The 21,589-nt window shown below is 31.2% G+C and overlaps 2 protein-coding genes across 2 annotated transcripts; one reads left to right on the plus strand and one right to left on the minus strand.

Moving 5' to 3' along the window:
* The first annotated feature begins 3,127 nt into the window (after positions 1–3,127).
* LOC114177923 (guanosine nucleotide diphosphate dissociation inhibitor 2) lies at positions 3,128–9,764 on the plus strand. The gene is made up of 13 exons (XM_028063526.2): positions 3,128–3,407; positions 3,509–3,571; positions 3,685–3,768; positions 3,852–3,959; positions 4,049–4,221; positions 4,926–5,037; positions 5,160–5,240; positions 5,321–5,383; positions 6,128–6,229; positions 6,468–6,592; positions 7,794–8,004; positions 8,087–8,161; positions 9,487–9,764. Exons 1-13 carry the CDS (start codon positions 3,321–3,323, stop codon positions 9,535–9,537), a joined length of 1,335 nt encoding a protein of 444 aa, XP_027919327.1. The 5' UTR covers positions 3,128–3,320; the 3' UTR covers positions 9,538–9,764.
* Positions 9,765–12,409: 2,645 nt separating this feature from the next.
* LOC114179695 (acetolactate synthase small subunit 1, chloroplastic-like) lies at positions 12,410–21,123 on the minus strand. Its single transcript, XM_028066109.2, has 12 exons — positions 20,816–21,123; positions 20,504–20,717; positions 20,266–20,349; positions 20,086–20,154; positions 18,976–19,059; positions 18,692–18,844; positions 17,711–17,797; positions 16,156–16,260; positions 15,945–16,067; positions 14,899–15,051; positions 13,941–14,006; positions 12,410–12,663 (listed from the first exon to the last, which is right to left on the minus strand). Exons 1-12 carry the CDS (start codon positions 21,013–21,015, stop codon positions 12,580–12,582), a joined length of 1,422 nt encoding a protein of 473 aa, XP_027921910.1. The 5' UTR covers positions 21,016–21,123; the 3' UTR covers positions 12,410–12,579.
* Positions 21,124–21,589: the final 466 nt, after the last annotated feature.

The raw sequence follows: 21,589 nt of genomic DNA on the forward strand, positions 1-21,589 counted from the left end.
TCGAGTTTAACTTAATTTAGTTCAACTTTCAATTAGATTTGACTCTTCGGTTCAAGTTGACCTTTAGTTTGACCTGACTCAACTCGACCTTCAAACCAATCCGACATTAAGCCAAAACCGATTCGACCTTCTGCTCGACCTTTGGCCCGGGCCGACTCATCTCAACCTTCAAGCCGAACCGACTCAACTTGACCTTCTACTCAAACCAACTCAACTTGACCTTCTATCCGACCTAACTCGACTTTTTAGACTTGTAGATTCTTTTTGTCCCATCTAATGTGCAATTCTACAATTTGGAGAATTTCAATTTCATTTTTTTTAGTAAAATTCAAATTCTACTATTTTAGTTATTTGAAATACCTTAACTTTTTCATCAAAAAACATATATTTTTTCTTAGATAACTGAATTACTCGCTTAAATTGTTTCATCCAAACACACCATTAAATTTTTAAAGTTAAATTACTCTTTTGGTCCCTCTATTTGTCATGAAATTTCAGTTTGATCCTTAAGTTTTTCGTTGTCTCAATTTGGTCCTCATTTTCTTAAAAAATGACTCAATTTGGTCCTCACCGTTAACTGACAAAACGGTGTTAAAGTCAAAACCATGTGTCAATTTCTGGTTTTTTATATTTTTTATATTTTTTACACATGTCACTTCACAGTTGTGCCATGTGTAAAAAAATTGACATGTGGCACAACTATGAAGTGACACGTGTAAAAATTTTAAAAGTTTTAAAAAATTAAAAAAATTTAAAAAAATTCAAAAAATTCAAAAAAACCTGAAATTGGCACATGGCGTTAACTTTAACACCGTCTGACTAAAGTTAACAGGAATGACAAAATTGAGTCATTTTTAAAAAAAATGAGGACCAAATTGAGACAATGAAAAAACTTGAAGACCAAACTGAAATTTCATGACAAATAGAGGGACCAAAAGAGTAATTTAACAATTTTTTAAATACATTTTATCTTTCTTCGGCCTACACATATCAAGACCAAACACAAATAAATTTAGGTTAAATTTAATTCAAAATAAAAATTTAATTGGATTATGATGGTTTATATAAATATTTTTAATACTAAAATTACTTGATTTTAAATCTAGATTTCAATTTACTTAATAATTAGTTAGGAAAATAGGAAATAACTAATCGGGCGAAAAAACAAAATTTGAAAGTAATAAGAAGAGAAAAATTTAGCCTTTTAGGGTTAGTGTCTCGGTGGAACTTCAAGATAGAAAAATAATTCATATACATCATCATACAAACATATAAAAAGATAATAAAAGCAATAGATTTATAAGATATATAATATGATAAAAACGAGGAAATAAAAAGGAGAAACAAATGTATATTATATATATATATATATATATATATATATATAATGAAAAAATATGTCTATTATTACTCTATCAAAATAATCTTATAATGAATCAAAATTATATTTTATTTATCCATTTAGATTTCCATCTCAACTATAACTATTTATGAAATTGAAATATATGATTCAATTCATTGTAAATATATTTCCTATATATTAAATAAAAACTAATCCAATTGTTAAAACATGTCCTAGCAAGACCCACTAACATTTAGATATGATACGTTCAACCGGACTTGTGATTTAATATATAATTAAATCATAGAATTAAATAAGCATACATATGTAATGTAACTAAGATATAGTTAATATAATTTAAAGATAAAATTTGATAAAAATGATATTTATTAACTCATTATGATACATTAATAATATGCAACTATTAAAAACATCACACCTTAAAAAAATATTAGTTCGGACTAACTTAGAATATATTTAAATCAATTTTACAAATATATAAAGTTCCAATATGAACAGTCACATCATCCTTAAACATATATCAAATTTCAAAACCTACACTAACAACACGTTATTCTTTTAGCTCAATGTCACCACAAAAATTATAATATGATAGTACAAAATTAATAAAAAATTTCTCCAACTCAGATAAAGCAAATAAATAAAAATGAAATCATAAAAAAAAACATAAAATAAATATCTATTATCTATTTATAAATTTTCCATCTTTTACCCGTTTAAAATATATTTTTAAATTAAACTCAAATCTTATAGTATGTTATCAAACTAATATGAATTACACTATCATAAACAATATTAATCTACACTCTAACATGTGTTCACTCTTAACATTCACCATGCACAATTTGTTTTTTTTTTTCTTCTAAACATCGATAGCTTTCGAAAAATACGATTCCATGTAGCTGGTTGGCACCTCATTATTACTTATATTTCTTGCATTATAAGCAACTTAAGATGCTTTTCTGGAACAAACATAATGCTACAATCTTAACACTTAATTTCACGTACTAATTAATACTGTTTCAACAAAAATATATAAATTGATTACGAAAGATAAGTGCCTTGTTAGGTAGAAAAAGACAAGAATATTGGTTCAAAATTTTCTAATTAAAGTGCTCACATAAATATTTATATATATATATATATATATATATATATATATATATATATATATATATATATATATATATATTTTGTTTTAAGATTTGGCACGAAATGTATGAATAAGTGACTTTTTTAAGATCTATTGACGTAAGAAATTTAAATAAATTATCTTTTACAAATTAATTTAATTTAAATTTAAATATTTATACAATTTGGATTGCGTATATTTGTTTATTGTCAGTGAAAGTAACGGGATGAACGCGTAAACATTCCAATAGAAAGGGTTAGAACAAACAGACGCAAATAAAATTTAATGGATATAAAATATATACACTTGTTGGATAAAAACTTTACAAAAACTAACCACAACTATATTTCGAAATAAATTATAAAATTAACAAAATTAGCATATGATAAATAATTTTTCTATTAATATTTTTCAGTCTGAGTAAAAATTAAATTTGGATTCTTTCAATAAAAATGTCATGCTAGATATTATAAATGAAAAATAGTTACTGAAAAAAAAGTATTTAGATAGATTATGGACAAAAGGATATTTCATAAAATATAATTATAATTTTGATTTCTATATTTTACAATATTCATAAATTGGTTCTTAATTTTTTTTTTATTATTCGTTTTTTTTCTTAAAGTGGATGAATTGGAGGTCAAGGCCTCAGATCCGGTTCTTTTCTTGTTGGTTTAGCTTCTGTTTCTCTTTCTCTCTTTCTCTCTCTGTGTTTCTCGCACGCACTCCAATCAAATCAAATCACTCTGTTGTTGTTGTGTCTATCTATCGCAATTCCCGTTTCGAAAACCCTAAACCCCGTTTTCTGCGAGATCGAGATCGAACATGGATGAAGAGTACGATGTGATCGTGTTGGGCACGGGTCTCAAGGAATGCATTCTCAGTGGTCTTCTCTCCGTCGATGGCCTCAAGGTTCTCTTTCCATTTCAATTCAACCTTTCGATTTGCGTAATCTCACTCTCGTCTTTCTTTTCGATCGATCTAATCCTCGCATTCTAATTCCTTTCTTTCAGGTTCTGCATATGGATAGGAATGACTATTACGGAGGAGAATCCACTTCACTCAATCTTAATCAGGTATTTTTTTTTAATTTATTTTTCTTTTCCGCTGTAATTTAATTCGATTTAATGATTCTCTTGTTGCTGATGTTTGAATTGCGGAATGATGATTTCTCTGTTTTTCTCATCAGCTTTGGAAGAGATTCAGGGGAGATGACAAGCCTCCTGCACAGTTGGGCGCTAGCAGGGACTATAACATCGATATGAACCCTAAGGTCTTATTTATTTGTATTGTAGTTTGCTGCATCGTGATGGATATGAACGTGTTGTGTGACATTATTTGATTTTTTTTTTCTAGTTTATTATGGCTAATGGCAATTTGGTGCGGGTTCTCATACATACTGATGTTACAAAGTATCTCTCTTTTAAAGCTGTGGATGGGAGCCATGTGTTTAATAAAGGAAAGGTGTGTTTGCGTGTTTCTGATTTTTCTTAATGGGAGTTTTTTTTTTTTTTTTTTGATGTTTTAATTGTTTTGTTGGTGGGTTTCTTCAGGTTCACAAAGTGCCCTCAAACGACATGGAAGCCTTAAAGTCCCCACTTATGGGACTATTTGAAAAACGCCGGGCACGCAAGTTTTTCATATATGTACAAAATTATAGAGAGAGTGTACCCAAGACCCATGAGGGGATGGACTTGACAAGAGTGACTACTAGAGAGTTGATAGCGTATGTGTGCACTTGTTTTCTTGCTGCGTCTGTTGCTATTGTAGATATAATGACTCAGCTTTTACATTGATTGGACACTGCATATAAATAGTGAAATTGGTATAGGAAATAGGAATAATTAGCATGTCTTGTTGGCCTTAATACTTTTTAAGTGGCATTGTGCCATCCGGCCTGCTCCTTAGAGAATCCGAAAGGCCCTTTTCAGTAAACTTTGAACCTGTTCATTTGGAATCTATTTTCTTCTGTATTTTTATTTATTTATTTTAATTTTATTCCATTATTTCTTTAGTCACACTGGCTTAATCCTGTTTTTCAATTTAAATTTTTGAGTATTTAATTCAATTCAATGCACAGAGAAATTTACGATGTAATTTTTTCCTTGTCCATATTAAGGAGATCGAGAAATTTTGATTTTTTAATTCTTATTTTACATATAGCAGATAACTGTCATGCAATGTTGGTAGTATATGCTCACTTAGTAAGTGTTTTATTATGTTGATCCAAAACTCCAAATATTAAGTATGTGATCATTCATTTGACATCATTTTTGTGTACGTATGAAATATAATTGCTTGTCTTACGTTTCATGATGATCGTACATTTTCTTCTCTTCATCCCTGTAATTAAAAGAAAAATTGAACTTTGTCTCGATGGTCAGAAGGAGTACTTTAAAAGGTCTTTTGCTTTTGTTGTTCCTGTGACAGAAAATACGGCCTTGATGATAACACTGTAGACTTCATTGGTCATGCTTTGGCGCTTCATAGAGATGATCACTACTTGTCTGAGCCAGCACTGGACACTGTGAAGAGAATGAAGGTAAAATTACTGGGTTATCATCACGTTCTTGTAATTCATTCTCAGTGGTGGATTTGTCTTATTTTAAAGTTTCTTCTATTCCATTTGGTGCCCATTAGCATTATCTGGTTTTCTACTTGTAGTTATATGCAGAGTCTCTTGCACGCTTTCAAGGAGGGTCACCTTACATATATCCTTTGTATGGTTTAGGAGAGCTTCCCCAGGTATGCTACTCATATTGTTTTAGTTACCCGTGTTAAAATTTGTTTTTCTCAAGATTTGTTAATTATTTTTTTTTGTCCAGGCATTTGCCAGGCTTAGTGCAGTTTATGGTGGAACATATATGTTGAACAAGCCTGAGTGCAAGGTATATACTCTTTTTTACGTGCATTCATACGAACACAACATCTTCCTTTTTGTCTCAATTGACACTAATCGAAGGCTTGTAATAGTTAAACAATTACAACTTTTCTAGGAACATATTTTGGTTTATCAGTCTTTGAACTATAATTTTTATTTAGAACTTTGAATGCCGTGTTTTTTAAATTTTTGATATATTAGGTGTGTTAATAATTTGTGACAATCGGTTCATATTTTAGATTCTTTGAAAAGTGAAAACTATATTAAATGCGCTAATTCGAAGATACTTTTATTGACCGGAAAGCAATATTCCCTTCGTCTCTTGATAAGTATTGTGTAACAAGAAATAATTAAGTCCCATAATAAATGTCATTTTAGTTTTTCTTTGCAATATCACTTCCCTTTTCCGTTTATACCCCTAGTAATATTGATGATGGGCAACAGAAACTATAAATAAATTATTGATGATTAGATTAATTTTGTAAAATTGCTATTCTCTTTCATCTAATTATCAACCTTTTATGGTATATGTAAGACTGCATTTACTATGGGGCTGATGGAGTATTTAATTATGTAAAAATTTACGAGCATGAATTAATATTTTAAAAAAATTACTTTGTTTATTTCGATCTCCCCTTTTTGTGCTGTAATAATTGTGATTTTGATTTGTGTTTGAAGTTTGAATAATGTTCTGATATACGTTCTCTTGCTGTGCACTTGTGGAATTTTATTTTATTTTCTTGAATGCCAGGTAGAATTTGATGCTGATGGAAAGGTTGTTGGTGTCACATCTGAAGGGGAAACTGCAAAATGCAAGAAACTTGTTTGTGACCCATCATATTTGCCCGGCAAGGTATTAGAAACAACTTTTAGTTAGACTATTTGCAACCCGTTTAGGTGATGGTGAAAGTGAAAAACTTTTTTTTTCTAAAGCCTTGAAGCTATGCTAAGTTACTAGTTTTCTCTTTGAAGAATGCTTGGCCACTGTTGGACGATGATAAAATATCATTGGCAAATGTTGAAGTGATATTTATTTCTTAAATAAATCTTGATGCTAAACTCTCCATCCTTTAATTGCAATCATTTAACAGGTGAGGAAGGTTGGTAAGGTTGCAAGGGCAATAGCTATCATGAGCCACCCAATCCCCAACACTGATAATTCCCATTCGGTGCAAATTATTTTACCACAGAAACAGTTGGGTCGGAAGTCCGACATGTAAGTTTCCATTCAGCTTCTTAATATATAGATATATAGATATATAATGTAGTTAAGTTTGTAGAGAATCTGTTGCAATACAGATAACAATATGTGCTTGACTGAAGCTAAATCCTTAAGTTTAAAGTTGTTTCTGTTACTAACTATGAAAATAATCAAATGTTTTCAGCATGAAATACATTTCTTGCTTCAGTTATATTTATTGTAGAAGTTGCTAATGTGATGATTTTCATTGTAGAGATAAAATCACTGAACCGGCTGATACATACATATATACATACATATATACATATATACATACATATATATATATATATATATATATATATATATATATATATATATATGTATGTGTGTGTACACACACACACACACACACACACACACATATATATATATATATATATATATATATATATATATATATATATATATAGCTTAGACTATACCTACTACTGTTTGATTTCTTTATTGTTCTGCTGTGATTTTGTTGAGTTGTATACAATTCTGAATGATTCTGGTCATTCTGAAGTCAATTTTTTTGGGGTACCATATCTCTTTGGACCTTTCACATATTTTCATGAATTTGGAGAAGAATGACCTTGCTGTACAATTTCTTGAATAGAAATTTCAGCTGCACATCTTTTCGATTTTCCCATCATTTCACTTCCTTGGCCGGAGCAACTTTCCAACCTGTGCTGCCTGTTCTCGGTTGTTTATACTCAATTTGTTACAAATAAACATGCAGAAAGATAATAACAGCTCAAAAATATGAACCCATGATTTTGCTGAATAACGTATCCTCCTGAGTGTATTGTTTTAGTAATTGACCAAGACTATTGGTATAAATGACCATTAGGTACATGTGTTATTTTACATATGAGATCAATATGAATCTCCTATCATATTGTCCTTTAGCTTTCTCTTCTCCTTTTTATAGCTATTTACTATATAATTTCATTTCAACCTTTATAAATGTAATGTTGAACTTATATTAAAATGTAGTAAATAATACCATAAAAAAGTTATGATCTTGTAAGGCCAGTGGAAATTTTCAACCATCTCCGATATGGAAGGTAATACAATTTCAATATGATTTGATATTTAAAACTAGGTAATGTTTTGAGCACACAATTTACCAGTCAATTATAAATTGTATTTTCCTTTTAAATTGAATGTTACATTATGTTATCCTGGGCAGGTACCTATTTTGTTGCTCATATACTCACAATGTTGCTCCAAAGGGGAAATTTATTGCATTTGTATCATCCGAGGCAGAGACAGATCAGCCAGCAATTGAACTAAAACCTGGAATTGATCTTCTAGGACCTGTTGATGAGATATTTTTTGACATCTATGACAGATATGAACCGGTCAATGAACCGACTTTGGACAACTGCTTTATATCAATGGTGAGTTACTTAGTCTTGAAAATATCTGTGCTGTATGCTGTTGATATAGGTTGACAGTAACGCATTTAAAACTTGTTTACAGAGTTATGATGCTACTACTCACTTTGAGTCGACTGTGGATGACGTTCTCAACATGTATACATTGATAACTGGAAAGGTAAGTTTTATGCCGTGGTGATATCTTGTTTCCATTTCTTGAATCAATCTTGGAAGCCACAGATAGAGACTGACATTGCTCTACAATAGCCTTTTCTCTGGAACTTAAGACCATAAGTTCTATGTTGTCATATCTTATCATGTATTTGCAAGTCTACATACCGTAGGATTCATATATTCTTAGTCCCGCCTGGAAAAAATAGTTGCTCTACAAACACATCTCTGAAAATATCTCTTTGTTTTCATTTTGTTTTCCAGTCTCACCCTTGTTTTGTAGTTTCTAAGATATCTGATCAAATATTTGAAAAATGAAATAAAATGAGAATTAGGTGACAATTTTGTAATTATAAGTGAAAATTAGAAATGAAAACAGAATATTTCTCAAAGTAAACACATCGATGGATTCCCTTGTTGCCCACTCCAAAAACCTAAAAAAAAGATGAAATAATTTTAATTAATCTGTTTAGTATGAGTTGGATTTGTTACGGTCTTTTTGTAGAGTTCTTCTGGAAACTGTTATCTACCTTTTGATAAAACTGGTAAATGAATGTAACAAGGAAATATTCGAGAGGGGATAATTTTGCATTATCTTCAAGAATTGAAGAATGGAAGAATTCTGCATAGACAAAATTCCAAATGTCTTCCTTTTATTCTAACTAATTCCCTTTCTGTAGTTCCCTCAATCCTTTCTCAACTTTGTTATAACTAACAATTTATTAACAGCGTTAGCAACCCGTCAATCCCATCCTATTATGCTTTCCTAGAATACACTTGTCTGATAGGAGGTTAAGTTCTATCAACTTTAAGTTGCAGTGAGTTTTAAATTTTTTATTTTTGCTTCTTTCTATTCCTTATACAATGGATGTCTTGCTGGAAATTTGGTGGTTTACCGATTCAGTGATATATTTTGTTAATAAAGTGTTTATTGCTCTTTAACCAATCATTTTCTTGATATGTATTTTGTCTTATCTTCCGAAATTGGTTGCTTTTTTAACCATTATATATCCTTTTGGAAGTATAGACTCGTTAATACTTTCAGCTTTGATCGAAGGATATTTTTTTGGTAAATAAATTGCTATGTATTATTCTTTAACCAATCATTTTGTTAATATGAAGAATTTAATATTTTTTGGTCGTTCTTTTATGAAACTTTACATTCTTCCGATTGTTGTACATGAGTAAAGTCAACTGTATACACGTTAGTAGTTTGATTAAAGATTGTTTTTGTATTTGTTTTAATTGCATTGATTTTGAGTAATGAAGAAAGCTTATGGATCGGAAATCTTGAATAATGAATGATATTCTCTTGCACTGAATTTTGAACAGGTTATTGACCTTAGTGTGGATCTTAGTGCTGCTAGTGCCGCAGAAGAGTAAAAAAAGCTGGTTGATGACCGTTGCTGGTGGACTTTTTACAAGGAATGTTATTAACGTTTATAATAAATTATGATATAAAGTGCTTTCTTTTTTTTTTTTTTGAAACAAGATTTGTGTTGCTGGGTTACTTTTTCCCATTCAGAAGCTCTGTTGTGCGTAACAATTTATGTTGACATACATGTTATCATGCTTTCTGCTGCACTGCTAATGTAGTCTTTATTTTCAAATTCTTGAATTCTCAGCTTTATAAACAAGTGAACTTTAATAGATCAAAGGTAAATTGGATGTTCAAAATGACTGAAGTTGCAAAGAATTGTAAATAAAAACTCTGAAATAACAATAAAATTGAATAATAAAAATAATTTTAACATATGAAAGCATTTTATCAATGATTGTATAGACCGTGTATTAAACTGTAACTGTACAGTTGACCTCATTATTCCATGTTCTCTGGTTCAACATGTCCTATTATTAATGAAAATTGATATGCAATATAGATTTCTTAATTCTATCATAATTTGTGTGGCAATAGAGAGGCACAAATAATAAATCATACGTTTACATTGTGTTGGATAGAAATATTACTAATCAATACACATGACAATATCGTGGAACTCTCCTTGTACCCACTCAGAATGAGATGAGTTCGATTTCGAGTTAACTAATAATAATGAAAAATAAAAATCTATCTTGATGCTTATGTATGAGATCCAGCGATCAACATATAATAATTTTTTCTATTTACTAATAACTGTCGTATTTTTTTTATTTAATTTATTTATATATATTCTTGAAACGTTATAAAGTTGATTGATATAAAGTTAATGAGTAATACGAATGTTAAAAATAATGAAGTTAGGAACTAAATTACACTTTTAATAAAATGTGCCATTTTAACCTTTTTATTTAACTATAATAATTAATCTATACTTTAATAATTTCAATTAATTGCATATTGTCTCTTGTCATTCTTTAAAAAATTTGCTCCTTTCCCATTTTTTTAGGATTTGAATCATCTCCTGTTTAAAATAAATAGGAAAGTTTTATTTAATATCATAACTATTTATTATGTTTATTATTAAATTTAATGATTAAAAAAATTAAATAAAATATGATAATGGAAAATAATAATGACTAAATTTTTCAGTAATTGTCCTAATACATATTAAGTAATGAACGCAATAAATTATTAAATTGGACTTCTTCCATCAACTGTGAATAGGAGAAGATCCAAATCTAATTTTTTGGCTCCTAATTATATTATTTTATTTTATTTTTTAACTGAGCATTTAATATTACTCACAAATATAACTTATACATTATTATACATTATATAACTGGTGTTGGTCGAATTACCTACCAAACCTCAGCAGGAATAGGCAGCCCGTTACAAATTCTTGTCTTATTCAAATTTAGATGACTCTTAACCAATGTGTACATGAATTTTAGTTTCATAAAATCGTGCGTTATGAAATAAATTTTTAATTCTGCAAAAAAATTTATTAATCCACTTGTGAGGATTAAATATGTTCTCAACTCTTTTGTCAGGTAGATATTCAAATATTAATTAAATAATTTTTTTCAAAAAATAAAAATCTAAACTAAAAGTTATGTTTAAGAATTTGATGTTAAAAAACACATTCTTTTATTCGGTGTCAAATATGAAAAAAAATCATATTATATGAATAAATCGAAAATTTAAGCCAATAGTATATATTAAATGAGTTAATTTATTAAAAGAGAATGAAAAATATGTACCGTATAAAAAGCTTTTAAGAGTAAAAATCATCAGATTTATACCTTAAAAATGAATTTATTTAATAGAATTGAGGTTTATATTTCTTAATATACAATACATTATTTTTCACAAAATCACGAGAATAAAAAAAAGAAAAATGTGTATTTGGTGAATAAAATTAGATGATTCAAACAATACAATTGAAAGAGAGAAAGAAGAATGAAAATAATGATAGTTCAAATGAAATGAAATAAATGACTAAAATATTGTTTTTAAATAGTTTTCTAAATTAAAAATACCTTCATAATTTGAAACGAAGACGAGTATAAAACCAATGTAGATATGACATATTCATCTTCGTTCATATACCGGTTTAAAATATTTTATTACTATTACTGTTACTGAGTTGATATAAGCATTTCTCATTAAAATCAAGACATTCAAACAATACTCACGTAAATGATTTTATTTGTGGTGAATAATGATCCTTCAATTATGATGCAATGTTAGGATACTATAGTTAGTAAGAACCAATATATTGCTACCCTATATAATATCATTTATGTTAGTCATATAATATCTTTTATGTTAAATTATAGCAAGTTATTCCTTTAGACTATTTTGTTGTAATTCGAGAAAAATTATTAGAGGATTTAGAAGATTCCATGGCCAAGAACTTCATTATTGAACAATTTTTTTATTTATTGGAACTAGATGTCATGTTTTGAATTTAACTATATTGCATAATAAAAATAGTATAGCTTTACTTTTAAACTAGGTCAGTGTTTGTAAGTTCAAAAATATTTAAATTATTATTCGTTGATTTAGTATAATTTTACTTATTATTTTATATTAAAACATCGACAAACAAAAAATGAAAAACAAATATCGATCATATGAACGTAAAATCACTCACAAATTTTATAAAACTGTACTCATTCCTTTATTTATTATAGAGATAAGTTAGCAATTTTCTATTTTATTCTTTTAAATGTGAAAAATGAAATAATTGTTTAGAAGAAAATATTATTTTATTTGATATTTTTTAATATTATTTTTTGAAAAAATAGAAATTAACACGGCCAACTTAAAAATAATCCATAAGTATCTCTTAAAAACACCTAATTACAACAATTTAACTTTTTAATATATTTTTATATATTAAAATGAGTATAAGATATAAAATATTTGAAAAGATAGGTGCATAGTATGACACTAAATAAGCAATTTAAGTTTAAACAAGTAGCATCCAAAATTTTGTTTGTACCGAATATGAAACTGAGTGGTGGTTGGAGGTGAAGACCTTATAAGGGGTAGGAATATCCACGCAAGTACTTAGAGTCCACGCCTGACTCACGGACTAGAGCAATACGTCCCGTTCGTGCCACCTGAAACACCAAATATATCAAACACTTCAGATTCGGTAAATCACAACCACATATAGGAACAGAACCTAGTATAACCAATTCTATAAATTTGTGTATATCCTTTGGCCACCAATTAAGTTTAAGTAATCAACTTCACCACTAAACCTAACTTTCATAGCTGTCTTCTCTCCAGATGGAAAAGGAATAAGCTCTTACACGTCATTGCTTGTAAGAGTTTGCATTTTATCAATCATGACTTGTTGTCATTTAAGATAAGAGTTTGCATTTCATCAATCATGGCTCGTTGTCATTTAGGATAATCGAGCAGACAAAAGAAAAAACCAAAAAAGGATATGATGGAGACTGACTATGATAACTCAAAATTATAAATAGGTTATGAATTACAAGTGGGCTGAATACATTTCCTAAGACCAATAAGACAATTTAATGTAGAGTCATGTGAAGGAGTTGATGGAGAAGGATCCATGACATGAGAAGTTGTCGAAGGAGGATTTGAATCATGAGAGACTTCGGGGATTGATTAGCATGTAAGGGGATGTGGTGGAGCAATGCTAGACTGGTTTTCATTTGAGTTGGAGTTAGCAGAAGCGTAAATTATTAGAGGACAAAAGCCTGGAATAGGGAGAACATGTTGAATGGAAGCAGGAGTTTCCAAGGAAGATGAGAAAAAGGGCGTGTCCTTAAGAAAGGTGACATCAACTAACATATTTCTTTGGGTGGTCAGAGAATAGAATTCGTATCCTTTTTTAAGGGCAAGAATATCCCCAAAAAACACATTTAATAACTTTTGCAAAGTATTTGTCTAAACCTTGAGAGATATTATAAGCAAAACAGGTACAATCAAATACCTTAGGAGAGACAACAAAAAAGGAGTCATTTGGAAAAACGGAGTGAGGAATTTGATTTTCAATAAATGAAGACGACATTCTGCTTATTAAAAGATAAGTAGTGAGAATTGCATCTCCTCAATGATGTAAAGGAACATTTATTTAAGTCAAGTAGAGAGAATTGCATCTCAGTGCAGAGTCTACCAATACTACTCAGTAGCGAATCTGGGCATGGATAAACTCGCCAAGCCATGGGAAAAGTGTAGAATTGTATGATTCTACTAATTGGAATGCAATTCTGACTACCATGCAACTAATCTAGAATTAAGAAATACATTTATCAAAGCAAATGCACCAAATATGACTGAAATTCATGGAACAATGTGTTTAAACAAGTCAAATGTCACAGCAAAAATATTCAGTATGTAAGAAAAAAAGTGCAAAACATACCTCACAAATGCCATATGGTTCTAACAATCTCTGCAATGCAACCATCTTGTCCAAATCTCCAGTGAGCTAGTTCGAGATCATTCAATTAGATTTAAAAAAAATTGAAAATAACCAAAGAATTCATGTTGTGATGGCAGCATTTGGAATGTAGCAAAAATACTTTGAAACAAACAAATAAATTTTCTGTCATCAGTATTGCCTTGAGCAAAAAGAACTAACCTGCTCTTTCAAAAACCATAAGATTAGTTCAAACGAGAAATAACTAACATTGAAGCACAGGGAACAAGTTTACACCAATATGTTATCTACGGTTCTAAACTTCTACTTATTACACCTTTTTGTCTTTTGAGGAAAAACATCACAGAGTCCCTCCCCCCCCCCCCCCCCCCCCCCCCTTTTGTCACTAAATATTAATCCAAAAGAAAAATAAAGTTAAAAAGGTTAGGGTACAACGCTATTTTTTCCTTACAAATATAACGTTTAAGACGGAAACAATGCTATTTCTGATAGTTAATAATTCAAGAAAGAAAGAAAACGGATGTGGAAAGCTGCAGACAGCAGGGATAAAAGGACTCTTGTAAATTTGGATGCTAGATCAATAGCTTAATATCATCTATTTTCATGAACCAGAAAAAGCTACACGACAAACTGAGGACCAGTTGGATCTCCCGTACCCTGCCTAATTGGTGGTGACTCTATTTGCTGCTGGAACAAATCTGGATGCTAGATCCAACAGATATTAAACTGGAAAGAATGCATGATCCTATGACCTTGTAGCACAGTAACATTCAGCTAAAGTAAATAGGTTTTAGTGACTTTTAGTTACACTATAGTCACCAAATTCAACATTCTTTCTACAGAAGTGGCATCCAACATTCACCAAGTTTGTCAGTATCGATATAAGTTGATGTTAAATAAGATGCTATATCACTTCGCTGGAAAGTTACACAAAATTCACCTCCAAAGTTATTGTGTGATCAGATACATCAACAGCTCTGGCCCGGAATATGCTGGCAATATCGAGGACATCACGCCGTGCAGCAGCATTTACAGCAATCTTTATTAGCATTAATTCTCGCTCAGCAAATGGCAAGTGGGTGATATCACGAACCTGAAGAAAATATCAGTCTAACTCAATAATGAAAATAATAAAATGCTCAAATTTTTATCCATTCTATCAAGATAGAAGAAACAAAGATTGACCGATAAGAATTTATGCAGCATCAAGTATAGAAAGTCTTTCAAATTCAAATTCCAGAGTAAAAAGGAATGTCAGGCACCGAGAAATTAGAAAGGTTTCTAAAAGAGACTAATACAGGCTACTCGAGTTCTTGGATACTCTTCATTATTCACTTCATTAAGAAACACAAGATTCACTAAATTTAACCTATATTTAACTCCGAACAAAGGTTTTCAACACAAATTTCCTGTGGTAGCCAGGGGCACCAAAAAAAGAGAGAAATTTTATGTGGTTTAAACTACAGTTAACTACAGGCTTATGTCCGTGGGCAAAAACAAGGGCGAAAATCTCTATGATCAATGGTTTGAAAGATTACCTACTCGATGTTGAAGTCTGTAGTTTAAAGAAATATTCTAACAACTTCACTAAATTCCTTATCCCAATATACCGATATCCTTACCTTAGTTGCAATTTTGTTCACTCTGAAGTAACTACCGATTTTACAATATAATAGGATTATACCATGGACGTACAGTTTCAGGCTTATCAAGGATTAGTAAGTTCCTCCTTCTCTTCCAAAGTTTCACCACAAATTACAAGAAACAAAAAATAAAAAACTTAAACAAGCACTTAGATGTTTGGGAAATGTTGTTTTCAAACCTTAAGAAAATGGCAAAAGTATGTGAATAAATAAAAAATAAACTTAAACAAGCACTCAAACTGCCACAAGACACTGCAAACAGTATGAACTAAAAACGTATCACTCAAAGCAAATAATTTGTTTATTGGATATGATGCATTCGTTTTTCATAGAGATTCTGAACCTCATGCAGCTCTACTAGCTTATAGAGTTGCTGAACCAGCTTGCTGATTGTCTCATCTGTCCCAGGAACCACAGTTGTAAGTCGAGAAAGTCCTTGAACTTCTGCATGTCCTACAGCTAAACTCTGAAGATAACAAAGCAGATGAGAAAATCGAGAAACCAGAAGCATTTGATTTGTGTGTTCGTAATAAAGAAATATTGAAGAAATAAACCTGAATGTTATAGCCCCTTCTAGCAAAAACTCCTGTAACAATGTTTAGAACCCCAGGAGAATCATTCACAAGCATGGATAAAGTGTGTGACCGAATTCCACTAACCTGAAGGCAATATCCCAACAGTAAGACAGAGTCCCGATCATTGTGATTCAGAAATTGATGAAAATCGCATGCTTACTGTAACAAACTTATACTACATTTGGCTCCTCACAAGCATGAAAATTTTCTAGTTAGAGCTAAGATTTCAAAGGTGACAAAATTAGGAAGCACTTTTGAACTAAACGTTTTTTGTAGAGACCTCATGGTTAGAATTAAGACTCAATAAACATTTTATCTTGATTTCTGAAATACGAAATCACACAAGCAAGTGAAATACCACATCCCAGTTGAGAGACTCTCCAAATTTGGGCCACTTCCCACCCAAAAGAAAAAACCCTTAAAATATGGTTAATTGAAAGACTAACTTCATAAGAGAAAAAACATAATATGTCCACGAGCACTTCTATCTAAATTGATCAGAAGCACATCAGATGTCAGTTAAGACTAACACAATGGTAATGAAACTAGCGCAACCCATTGTATAGGGCTTTTGTCAAGGTAAAAATAAAACTATACGGCTCAACTAAGATTGTTGGAATTCTGGGTTTTGACGTATTAAGGGAGGAAGAGTGATTAAGGAGAATGAAAAAGTATGATATTTTTTGGTTTGACAAAACATTTTGTTTAACTTTTAATTACAAAAATCCCACCTTGTCTTCACATTTTGGTTTGTAAAAGAAATAACAAAACAAGTTTTTATTGATCTGTTTTCACTATTTCCTATGCAAACTGTTCAAAATAAGAAATAAAGTGAAAACAGAAGTTTTCCACCCTCCCAAACCGATATTAGCTGAGTGTGTTTCGATGTATTAATATGTTTATAAAACTGGCATAATAACCCTACTTAAGGAAACATATAATGATAAGATGAGAAAAAGTGGACACTAAACCTCATTTTAGAGAGCAAAAATCTGTTTACTAGAAAGAACAATACAGAATGAGGGAACAAAAATGTTAGAAGATGCTGGAAGGTTGACATTGAGGATTGCTGATTAATTTGATGAAAAATCACGAAACTAAAATAGAACTCCTAATTAAAATATAGCTCTCCGATACCATGTTGGAATATTTGGACTTTAGGTATCAAGGTAGGACGAAAGAAAAAAGGTATAAAAAACTATTAGGTGTTAAGTGATATATTATATTTACAATGTATTGATAAAATAAACAAATAAGGTCACTAATCCTATAAGATGACAAGGAAACTGGGAAACTATTCCTAGAGGATAACCTTATGACATTTTTGGATACTTACATGTACTCTCTAACAAATATATTCAGATGTGTACCCAAAAAGTCATAGAAACTACCTCACTATTCAAATCAAACTCCATAGGAGAAACCAAAAAAAAAGATCACTAACAACAAACTGTAAAGGAAGATAACTATGAATTAAAAGAAAACTAGAAAAGTGATGCATTTAATGACAATAAGCAACTACAAACCATCTTACATCTTCATCATTGAGAACACCCCAGTGAGCATCAAGTACTTGATTGACTGTAAAACTCTCTGAAGGTTCTATAGGATAAACGTCCCCCTTCACACAAGCAAACATGTCAAAATGAATGGTCAGAAACTAGATCTCGTTTTGCTATCTAGCAAATAAAGCCAAGCACGGAAGGGGGCGGGGGTATATGGAACATGCAGTAATGGAGTGCATTTATGCTAATTTATTCTTTTGCAATAGTCACTGATTTGTTCTTCTTTAGCCCATCATTCAAATTCTATGAATTTAAAAATTGTGTTAAACAAAGAGCCAAAACAATGTAAATCCAAAAGAATATATTACCACATTCAGGCATGAGCTAGAATATATCATTCAATTTCTACCACGACCTAGCAAGTGACTTGAACCAAACAATTGCTCTGAATTATGGTGTTGAAGGAAGATGGAATACATAAAAGAAAAGTATACGGGTAATGAACAAAGTCACCATCAACAATAAAAATTCAATTCTATAGACCTACAAACCTCTTAAAAAAAATGAAAAAGAAAAAAAAAAGTACAACAGTGTAAAATACAAAACTTTAAAAATAAATGGGAAAAAAGATTCTCAAAAGGTGAGCAGTTATACTCCAGTCAGATGCTCAAAAGAATTGCACAAAGTACAAAACCATCATGAAACTTCAGCCCATGTGTTTCCCAAAAGCTTTGTAGCAAAAGATTAATATATATTCCAAAGCCCAACAGACAAAAGGTGTTTGATTGTAAAGACCATTAGTTGCCTTGTTAATAGTGTTTGAGATACGCATAAACCTTGAAACCATTTTCCAAAATTTCTCTAGTGTAATTTTACTTCAGCAAACTAAGTTTCTTCATGATTTCTAAATTTAACACTTCAATTATTTAATTTCAAGTTCAATTTTCAAGTTGAAGAATTCAAACATAGGTTTAAAAGGAAACGGAAGAGTTAAAGAGTAAATATCATACCCCCACAGGCGTATCATTTTTGGCAACAGAATTCACATTTTTTGCTCCCACAAGGGCATTAACAGGTGTTTTTCTTTCAAGATCTGGATAAGATGCAGCTGAATACCGCCAAAATGGAGCAGATGCACCCATCTTTTCCCTTCTTAATGCAATCTAAGAATAGTTACATCATCCAATAATAATGAATTAGTAAATTTTGCTCAGCCTTACAATATAATGCTCAACAAAGTAGACAACATACAAAAGTTATGAAAATTTCTTAAGTACTCAATTGAAGTATCCACCTTTCCAGTTCTAGCTATTTCTTTAATTCCAAACTTGCTAAAATTTCTTTGAACAGCGGCCATCTTCCCTGGATCTCCAGTGACCTGTAATCAGCAGAACAAGTCATCTAAAACTATGATCTGATTTTATGTCCAATAGTAGCTAATGATAAATTGCAGGTAATAATGGCAGTGGTTGTGACTAAATAACAGTTAAATGGAAAAGAAAATATGAGACAAACATTTAGTAAAATAAGGTTTAAAACATATACCCAGCTTATCAGTGCACTATTTATTCCCGATATTGTTTAAAGATAATCAAAATCCTATTTGTGTAAAAATGAAAGACAGGAAATGAAAAACAAAATAACTAAAAGTGGCCAGTCCAACAAGTAAACCACATACAGCAATACTAAAACCATAGTATCCTAACTTTACCACTCTAAATGCATTGAAAGGAAGAGTATATGAATAGATGTAACATATTCCCCACACGAGCTGTTTACAAGACACTGTATATCTGTACCATACTAGTAGAATACAACGTACCTCCAATAATAAACAACTATCTAAATGAAACAGCAGTGATACTTTTTCCCCACTTTACAAGTACAATCCAATTGATTATGAAGCCACGGCCAATTAACAATGCCTACTGCAAAAACAAAGGTCCAGCAGCAAGATACCAGAACTTTGATGATGGCCACAATAACTTATGTAGCTTCAATTTTTGTCAAATGATCCTTCATTGAGGCACAAACAGCACTGTTGAACCAATTGACATTTTAAAATATTTTATTCATAGCAATGGTTAAGCTTTGAGCACTTTGGAATTGGAAAAAATTATGCCTACGGGATTTAACTTGTAACACGTACACAAGGTACTCTAAAAAATTTCTCTAAAAAAAAACATAAATTGAATGTGTTGTTATAAGGAGACAAATAGCCCAAAAAATAACCTTCATGAAGGCATTAACAAATATTCTCAAGTAACTAAGGTCAGCGGAATAACAAGAAATGCTCGGTCCGCATACCCTTGTCTTCGATTACTATTAGTTTTACAAGATGCGTATAAATACAGCGTGCAGTAACATGTAAATTGAAACATATTAAAAGGTGCCCAGCACTAACCTCAATTGTCACCGAATGTTCCGAGATATCAACAATCTTAGCTCTGAAAATGTCCACCAACCACTTCAACTGAGAATATCCCATCAAAAGAATAAATAAATAGAAGCAAACAAAAAACAAAAACACAAACACGTAACAGATGCAAGAACATACAACAACCACAAACCACTAAGCAGTTACCTCCGCATGGTGCTTCGGATCCGCATGCACTTTTATGAGCATCAATTCACGTTCGACCTGCGGTTCCCTTGAAAGATCCTCTACCTGGCAAGCAAACAACGCAAACAGAATCAGTATGGACGCTTCCTTCACATTCATTGTCTCAAAACCTTCATCACCAAACACTTTTTTCCAAAACAGCATCACAATAAAATGCTAATTACAAAACTCCCGCTTTATGCTACGAACAGAAGCGAACCTTCAAAACGTTGACGAGCTTCTGAAGCTGCTCCATGACTTGGCGCAGCACCTTATCGGTCCCTGACACGACAATGGTGAACAGAGCCTTGTCCTCATTGAGGCCAACGGCGAGCGATTCGATGTTGTATCCTCTCCGCGCGAAAACGCCGGCAATCCTATTTATCATTCCGCTCTCATCGCCGACGAACACCGAAATCGTGTGCCGCCGAACCCTGCATTGCAAACAGAAATCATCAATTAGCAACGAATCGGAAAACTAGCTAACCGAAGTAGGAAAGTGAATAAAAGGAAACGGAATAGGAAGACATGCTTTGAGCGAGCGGGAGAGGGCGGAGAGGGAGGGGTGCTGGCGGAGACGGTTGTGTTAGAGGAGGTGGCGGCGGAGACTGTGAGATTGTGGGCGGTGAAAGTGTGAGGTGTGAAGAAGGAAGGTAGTTTGAGAGAGAAGAGAGGTTTAGGTTGAAGAGAAGGGAACTTGAGGGTTTGGATTGGGGTTAGAGTGGCTGCCATAACCACAAGGCAAACAAGGTGAGAGCAACGGTGGTGGTGGCGGCAGCAGCAGAGAATGTGTGTCAGTGAGCGCAACTTGTGTGCTTCCTCTACTACTTCAACTGTATTATGGACACGATTTTTACTTCGCTTTTTTATAAATATTATAATTACAAATATAAAACTACTTTTTATTTTCAATTATCAATTTATAATACATTATAAACTAAATGGGATTTTGATCTTGAAAATGTAAAATTGTGTCCTTAATCAGTTTAAAGTATGTTTTGCCTGGAAAATGAAAAACTAAAATTTGCAGCTACCAATGTCATATTTAAACTTAACTAATATATTTTGTATGTATATATTAATTATTAGTTATAATATATAATAACATATAGCATGTATAATTTTACATGTTATATATGTATTATAACATAAATTATATTGTATAATTAAAAATACTGTAGCCAAGAAATTCGGTACATGCGACCTCTCCATGGTATTAATATTAATATACAAGTATATGCTATACTTGTATTAAATATAGTATAATAGGTAGGAAGTATTTTAACGAATCACAACTAAATAAATG

Source organism: Vigna unguiculata, chromosome 3 (assembly GCF_037176805.1).
Source record: "Vigna unguiculata cultivar grain cowpea cultivar isolate G323 ecotype 2 chromosome 3, ASM3717680v1, whole genome shotgun sequence".
Taxonomy (NCBI): domain Eukaryota; kingdom Viridiplantae; phylum Streptophyta; class Magnoliopsida; order Fabales; family Fabaceae; genus Vigna; species Vigna unguiculata.

Coding starts and splice junctions, on each gene's coding strand:
- LOC114177923 (XM_028063526.2), top strand. CDS start 3,321: ATGGATGAAGAGTACGATGTGATCGTGTTGGGCACGGGTCTCAAGGAA. Junction 3,960..4,048: donor ATGTGTTTAATAAAGGAAAG/GTGTGTTTGCGT, acceptor GGGTTTCTTCAG/GTTCACAAAGTGCCCTCAAA. Junction 6,230..6,467: donor CATCATATTTGCCCGGCAAG/GTATTAGAAACA, acceptor ATCATTTAACAG/GTGAGGAAGGTTGGTAAGGT.
- LOC114179695 (XM_028066109.2), bottom strand. CDS start 21,015: ATGGCAGCCACTCTAACCCCAATCCAAACCCTCAAGTTCCCTTCTCTT. Junction 20,155..20,265: donor ATCCGAAGCACCATGCGGAG/GTAACTGCTTAG, acceptor GGATATTCTCAG/TTGAAGTGGTTGGTGGACAT. Junction 16,261..17,710: donor GTGTTCTCAATGATGAAGAT/GTAAGATGGTTT, acceptor TATTGCCTTCAG/GTTAGTGGAATTCGGTCACA.